This window comes from Thermobia domestica, chromosome 16 (assembly GCF_964235325.1).
Source record: "Thermobia domestica chromosome 16, izTheDome1.hap1.1, whole genome shotgun sequence".
Lineage (NCBI taxonomy): Eukaryota > Metazoa > Arthropoda > Insecta > Zygentoma > Lepismatidae > Thermobia > Thermobia domestica.
Genome location: NC_137469.1, coordinates 153,736,613 through 153,744,462, shown reverse-complemented (window position 1 = coordinate 153,744,462; position 7,850 = coordinate 153,736,613). Strand labels below are relative to the sequence as shown.

Sequence of the window (7,850 nt, the reverse complement as noted above, 5' to 3'; positions counted from 1 at the left end):
TATGACTCTTCTCAGTGACCTTATCTAAATTACTTTTAAGCGGAAGATCAAATTTGCTTAAGAAAGGAATAATACCCAAAAAGTTTCCATGATCTATAGCTGTGTCTTTCAGTTAATAGGCTGCTACATTTCCTCTGTAAATGAGCCCTCTTTTACCAATGAGTTTCTGCACTTTGACAACTCGATACATTACCTGTCTGTTCTTCTCAACCTTATACTGCCGTTGTTTTATCTGTTCATGAGGAAGTAGTTTCTTAACATTATGTTCTCCTTTGTTAGATATGTAAGCATCTGTAGAGACTTCTACTGTGAGTTTGTATCATTGTCATTATATTTGCATAACGTTTCTCTTTTGTTTTCAAAAACAGTTTTGTGTGTGTGAGTGTCAGCAAGTTGAGCACCAAGAGATCCATACAAGACGGTCCTCCGGAATTCTTACAAAAAAGATAATATAACAGTAAGTTGTAAGTGTTTCAGTTGTTGTGTAGTTAGTGCAAATAAACATGTATTCATTTATCACAATTAAGTTGTTTTGTGAACATTTATTCATCAAAAGACAGAACATTGGTCAGCTCCGACCGGATCACAGTGAACTAGCGTTTGATATAAACTGTGAAGTGTGTATGTGAACAATTGTTACATTGCTCTTTGTTTAGTTCTGTTCATGTGTGCAGTGACGTTTATTAATTCTTCTGGAAACTATGTGAATAGACATAAGTGGGAACACGTTCATCAGTGTGGACTTGTGTGTGGACTTGTGTTTATTAGAGTGTGGACTTACAATATTTTTCAAGATGGAGGACTCGGAAAGAAGCAAGTTAGTGAAACAACGTGGTGTGTGCAAAAGTCAGCTGACAAGAATTCAAAACTACGTAAGTAATATTAATTCAACAACTACAATTAGTCAGGTGAAAGTACGTAAGACTGCAATGATTGAGTTGTATAAAAAGTTCGATGAAGTACAATCACAGTTAGAAATAAATTACGAACAACTTGAGGACGATACATATAGAGAGGAGTTTGAAACCAGTTACTATGATGTATTAGCGCAACTAGAGGATTGTATTATTCAGCGTAGCCAGGAATCTCATTCAAACAATTCCTCAAAAAATGAGAATCAGGTGTCAAATGATCAATTAAAATTGCCTCGTGTTGAATTGCCATCATTTGAAGGACGATACGAAAATTGGCTTTCATTTTCAGACAATTTTAAAGTTATGATTCATAATAACGATAACGTGTCAGTGTTGCAAAAGTTCCATTACCTAAGGAGTGCATTGAGGGGGGAGGCGTATGATTTAATAGCGAATCTGCAAGTTACAGAAGCTAATTATAAAATTGCATGGCAATTATTGAAAGACAGGTATGAAAATAAACGTTTGATTGCAGCTACTCATGTCCGTAATTTGTTACATATTAAATGTATCACAAAGGAAACTACATCAGAATTAAGAGAATTTATTAATACAGCTACTAGTAACTTGAATGCATTACGAGCTTTAGATTTGCAGACACCACTAGAAGAGGTTTTGTTAGTTCAACATTTCGTTTCACAATTAGACAATAACACTAGGCGTGCGTGGGAGTTACAAATCACAGATAATTTTTTCCCTCCCTTATCAGAGTTCTTTGCTTTCTTGGAACGTAGGTGTCAAGCATTTGAAACTATAAAAAATACACCATCGCAGGAAGTAGTGTCAAGGTCAAGGGGCGATAAAAATAGACAGAGTGCTGAACCAAAACAAAAAGAAAAAACAACCAAATCATACGTGACAACAACTCAGTCTTTCTGTAACTTTTGTAAACAAAACCTAATACATCAGCTGTTTAAATGTCCTGCATTTTTAAACGCTGAAGCAAAAGAAAGACAAGACTATGTTCGAGATAATTTATTGTGTTTCAACTGTCTCAAAAAAGAATGTAAGGTAAAGACGTGCAGATCAGGTGGCTGTAAACGATGCTCCAAAAGGCATAATACCTTGCTGCATTATGACGTAATGTCAAAATCAGATGAGAAAACCAGTGTTGCTAATTCACAATCAAGAAATTTTTCGAGTCATTCTAATACGAATAGGGAAAATATGACACAAGGTTCTTATTGCATTTTCAAGGGAAAACCAAATGTTACTGTTATGTTATCTACTGCTATAGTAAATGTACGAGATGCAAATGGTAAATTACATCCATGTAGAGTATTATTAGATTCTGCCAGTCAAAGTAATTTTGTGACTGAAGATTTAGTTCAAAGGTTGCGTCTACCTAAAAATAAACACCAAGTTCCAATTCAAGGTATTAATAGTGTGATTAGTGAAACAAACCATTGTGTAGATGTACATATAGAATCAAGAATTCGTGAATTTGCAATTGATGTAAACTGTTTAGTTTTGCTCAAAATAACAGATAACATCCCAAGTAGGCCAATAGATCATGCTGATTGGAACTTGCCGACAGACATAGTGTATGCAGATCCTAACTTTCACCAACCAGACACTATTGACATTTTGTTAGGCGCGGAAGTGTTTTTGGACATTTTGCTATCGCATAAACTAACTAGACCAGGGAATTATCCAGTAGTACAAGAGACTGAATTTGGGTACATTTTGGCGGGTAAAGTTCCTACAACAAGAAATTCTAGTATACCACAAGTGTCATTTTTTGTGCAAGAAAGTAACCTTGATAGACAGTTACAGGCATTTTGGGAGCTCGAAACTATACATTCAACAGTCATGACTCAAGAAGAAAGGCAATGTGAACGACACTTTGAGGAAAACACTACCAGAGATAGAAGTGGTCGATTCGTTGTACGTCTGCCAATTAAGCCAAATCATAAAACATTAGGAGAATCATATAATTTAGCTCTTCGTAGATTTTACCAGCTAGAAAGACGGTTGCAGCAGTGTCCAGAAATTAACGAGCAGTACTGTAACTTTATGAGGGAATATGAAGAATTAGATCATATGAAACCAGTGAAAGAAGAACATGAAGATAATGGTATGAAATGTTATCTGCCACATCATGCAGTATTGAAACCATCCAGTACCACAACAAAGCTAAGAGTGGTTTTCGACGCTTCTGCAAAGACTTCAACAGGGGTTTCATTAAACGACATACTTATGACAGGACCAACAATCCAGCAAGATTTACATTCAATTGTCACGAGATTTCGAACCTTTCCTATTGCTTTTACGGCGGATATTCAGTCAATGTATCGAATGATTAAAGTTCATGAAGATGACATTGGACTTCAAAGAATTCTGTGGAGATATTCATCAGTGGAACCAGTCAAGATTTATGAGTTGCAGCGGGTCACATATGGTGAAGCATCATCACCATATTTGGCGACGGCATGTCTTCGAAAGTTAGCGGAAGAAGAAAGAAGTAAATATCCTCAAGCAGCAACAGTATTGGAACGTGATTTTTATATGGATGATGTAAGCTCAGGATGCCACAACGTTGAACAGGCGTTAAAGCTTCAGAAAGAACTTATTCAATTATTGCAAAGCGGTGGGTTTACTTTAAGAAAATGGTGTTCGAGCGAGCCAGCATTGTTGGAAGCAGTGCCAGAAGAACATAGGGAAATTAACTTACCGTTTGAATTTGAGTCCGAGTCAGGTGTTTCAACATTGGGTTTATCGTGGAATCCTACATCAGATAAGCTTCTCATCACCAACAAGTCAGTCAAAGAATGTCTCACGACCAACATACCAACCAAACGTCAAGTGACTTCGAGAATAGCAAAAATGTTTGATCCTTTAGGACTTATAAGCCCTGTAGTTACTCCGTTCAAGATTTTCTTACAATAAATGTGGATCCATAAGATCAATTGGGATGATCAAATACCATCAGAGCTCTATCAACAATGGTTAGACATGTGTCATCATCTTCCAAGTGTTAACGAAATACAAATTGATAGATGTGTAGTATTGAAGAATTATATTCATGTCGAGATACATGGGTTTGCTGACAGTAGTCAACTTGCTTACGGCTGTTGAATTTATGTTAAAACTGTTGACATTTCAGGCAAAACTACTGTTAAACTTTTGGGTTCTAAATCGAGAATAGCTCCTATTAAAAAGGTAACGTTACCAAGACTTGAACTTTGTGCGGCAGTACTTTTGAGCAGGCTGTATCGAAAAATAATTCCGATATTAAACATTTCAGTGAATAGTACTTACTTCTGGACCGATTCAAAAATAGTGCTTGCATGGATATCATCTCCAGCTGCCAGATGGAAGGAGTTCGTGGCAAACAGGGTTGCAGAGATACAGGAGATCACATTAGTCAACCAATGGCATCATGTGTCGTCAATGGACAATCCAGCCGACATTATTACACGGGGAATGGATCCGAAACAGTTGAAGGAAGCAGATATTTGGTGGCATGGACCCGCATGGCTTGAATCATCTGCATGGCCCGAACAATCAGAAGTGGTAGACGAAGATGTTCCAGAAGAAAGGAAAGTAACGAGCATATCTTTAGTTAGTTATGAAGGTGACATAAGCTTTCTGGAAAAATTTTCATCATTGTGGAAACTATTGCGAGTTATTTGTTTGTGTCGTCGTTTTATTTACAATTGTAAAAACCACAACGAGAAGAAAGTAGGAACTATTTCCACTTCTGAAATTAGTGATACTTTACAACAATGCATTAAGCTAATCCAACAAGTTAGTTATTCGCAAGAATTCAAGGACTTAGCTTCGTCAGGCCAAGTTTCATCCCAAAGTGAACTTAAATCTTTGTATCCATTTATAGATAATGAACAGTTGCTACGAGTGGGAGGACGGCTAAAAAACTCCGACTTACCGTATGATAGCCAACATCAGATCATCTTACCACCTAAAGAGCATCTCACCAAATTGATAATTGAAGCGGAACATAAAAGATTGTTACATGCTGGACCGCAGTTATTGATTTCATCATTGAGGCAAAAATATTGGATCCCACGAGCTAAACAAGTCGTTCGATCTATCATTCATCAGTGTCTAGTTTGTTTTAAATTGAAAGCGTCAGCTTCAGAACAACTCATGGGTCAATTACCATCAGCACGAGTACAGCCAGCTCGAGCGTTTATTCACGTAGGGGTGGATTTCGCCGGTCCCCTAATGATTAAGCAAGGAACTAGATCTCGTAAAGTGACAAAGGCGTATGTTGCAATATTCGTGTGCTTAGCAACCAAAGCGATTCATATGGAGTTAGTGAGTGATTTGAGTAGCCAAGCATTTTTAGCATCTCTTCGAAGATTTGTGTCCAGAAGAGGCAAATTTTCGAACATCTATAGTGACAACGGAACCAATTTCATTGGAGCTCAGCGAGAACTTAAGGAGCTTCAACAAATACTCAGTTCACAACAATTTCAAAACTCATTTCAAGATGTTGCAGTGCAAGAAGGATTTACATGGCATTTCATTCCACCCAGAGCAAGTCATTTTGCAGGCATTTGGGAAAGTGCAGTGAAGTCATTTAAGTTTCATTTAAGAAGAATAGTAGGTTGCACGATTTTGACATTTGAAGAACTCAACACAGTCATAACACAAATAGAAGTCTGTTTGAATTCAAGACCAATCACCGTTCTATCCAATGATCCCGATGATCCTTCATTTTTGTCACCAGGACATTTCCTTATTGGTGAACCTTTGATGAGCATTCCTGAACCAGATCTAGTGGACATTCCGACCAACCGATTATCAAGATGGAATCACCTTCAGAAGATGAAGCAGCATTTTTGGAAAAGATGGTCTCAGGATTATCTACATGAACTACAGCAGAGAAGAAAATGGACAACAAAACAAACTAATATTTCTATTGGAGATGTGGTTCTAATCAAAGAAGACAATTCTCCTCCATTGTCATGGAAATTAGGTGTTATTCAACAAGTGTTTCCGGGAAAAGATGGACTAGTGAGAGTAGTGAGTGTAAAGTGTAAGACAGGGACTGTTAAGAGACCAATTACTAAAATTGTACCTTTACCAAAAAATGATCATGTGGATTGTGTGTAAGTTGATTGACTTGGTTCAATCAAGAGAGGGGAGAATGTAGAGACTTCTATTGTGAGTTTGTATCATTGTCATTATATTTGCATAACGTTTCTCTTTTGTTTTCAAAAACAGTTTTGTGTGTGTGAGTGTCAGCAAGTTGAGCACCAAGAGATCCATACAAGACGGTCCTCCGGAATTCTTACAAAAAAGATAATATAACAGTAAGTTGTAAGTGTTAGCAGTTGTTGTGTAGTTAGTGCAAATAAACATGTATTCATTTATCACAATTAAGTTGTTTTGTGAACATTTATTCATCAAAAGACAGAACAGCATCCACACTGGTCTAATGTATTTTGGAAGACTCATGTTCTCTTACTCGCTGATAAACGTGTTTAATGTTACGTTTGTCACGTACAGAACATTTAAGAGAAGTTTGTTCGATCTGGAGAATAATCTGTGAACACGCTGAAAAAAAAAATGCTTGAAGTGGTACGTTTTGTCGCGGATTGAATATCCGAAATGTTTTAATTAGTCTAAGACAGGTTGTAATTTATATAAGTGGTACGTTTTGTCGTGGAATAAATATCAGAAATGCTTTAATTAATCGATGACAGGTTGTCATTTATGACAGGTCGTCAAAAGTGGTACGTTTTGTCGCGAAAATTCAAGTGGTACGTTTTGTCGCTGGTACGTTTTGTCGGGACACCGCGAATTACAGCGTTGTGAAGATTTCCTTTTCCGTTGTGAAGACTTTACATTCCGTGTTTTCTCTCACCCAATGACAATTATTTTCGTGAGAAACAGAAACTGCGCAACACTGTGCAGAAACCACTCCTACTGAACACTGGTCGCCAGCTCTAAATTTCTAGTCGCCAATGGCGACCTGACGACCAGAAATTTGGCGCCCTGCTATTCTTATCCTAATAGATCTATACTTTGCACTGAAGTACTTTTAATACTCTAGTTTCCATTCTATATGTACTCACATACTGCAGTGATACCCCGGGTTAAGAACTTAGTCCGTTCCGTTGCAATGTTCTTGAACCCAAAAAATTCTTGTCGTTGAAATGAGTGTTCGTCCGCTCCAGAATTTTCTTTTTTCTTTTTTTTTTTACTTCTTTATGGGTTTACTTATGTCAAAAATATACAGTGTGTTTCAAAACAATACCAACAATGTTTAGGGGGTAATTCCTGACACTAAGATAATGAAAAAAGTACAGTTCAACCTGGGTGAAATCAATGCTTCCCTCTGTGCTTTGACTAGCTGAAAATTTGTCTAAAAAATGCAAAAACAGCGATAACTTGAGATCACAATATCGGGTCGAAGTGGGTTAAAACGAGATGACTATTACTTTTAGTCATACATTCCAATAATGCACTATTGAACGTAATACAATGGCGGTGCAAGGGTGACCTCGAAAAAAACGGGAGAATGTCTGGTGTATTTTATTTCAAGTTTAATGAGAAAAATAAACAATCAAATACAATACAAATACAATATTTCAATGAACAAAAATCATAGTATATCGCTTAAATTAGAACTCTGTTAGAATTTAAAAGAAGAGATGATACACATGTTTGATTGATTTATTTTTTCTCAGTGGAAATATACTCTCTGAGAAATAACTGTTTCTCCAATAGATACATACTTTGAGTTTAAGATTTGTGCCCACTTACGAAACATGTTGAAATATGTATGGTCTATGAGAGATTGCAACTTTTGTGTGTATTAACAATGACTTATACTTTACGAACAATCTACCACTTCCGTTTCTCTCTTCTCAGTTTTTATTGTAGAATTTATCCTTGAATTGTAGATTTGTAGAATTGCTGTAGAATTAAATTTCTTGTTATACGATAACTTTACCTTCTCTA

At 36.6% G+C, this 7,850-nt stretch overlaps 2 protein-coding genes across 2 annotated transcripts; both read left to right on the top strand.

The window, feature by feature from the left end:
• The first annotated feature begins 794 nt into the window (after positions 1–794).
• On the top strand, positions 795–3,803 carry LOC145672661 (uncharacterized). The gene is made up of 2 exons (XM_081741825.1): positions 795–1,062; positions 1,390–3,803. The coding sequence occupies exons 1-2, from the start codon at positions 795–797 to the stop codon at positions 3,801–3,803; spliced, it is 2,682 nt and encodes an 893-aa protein (XP_081597951.1).
• Positions 3,804–4,307: 504 nt separating this feature from the next.
• On the top strand, positions 4,308–5,996 carry LOC145672660 (uncharacterized). The gene has a single exon (XM_081741824.1). The coding sequence runs from the start codon at positions 4,308–4,310 to the stop codon at positions 5,994–5,996; it is 1,689 nt and encodes a 562-aa protein (XP_081597950.1).
• Positions 5,997–7,850: the final 1,854 nt, after the last annotated feature.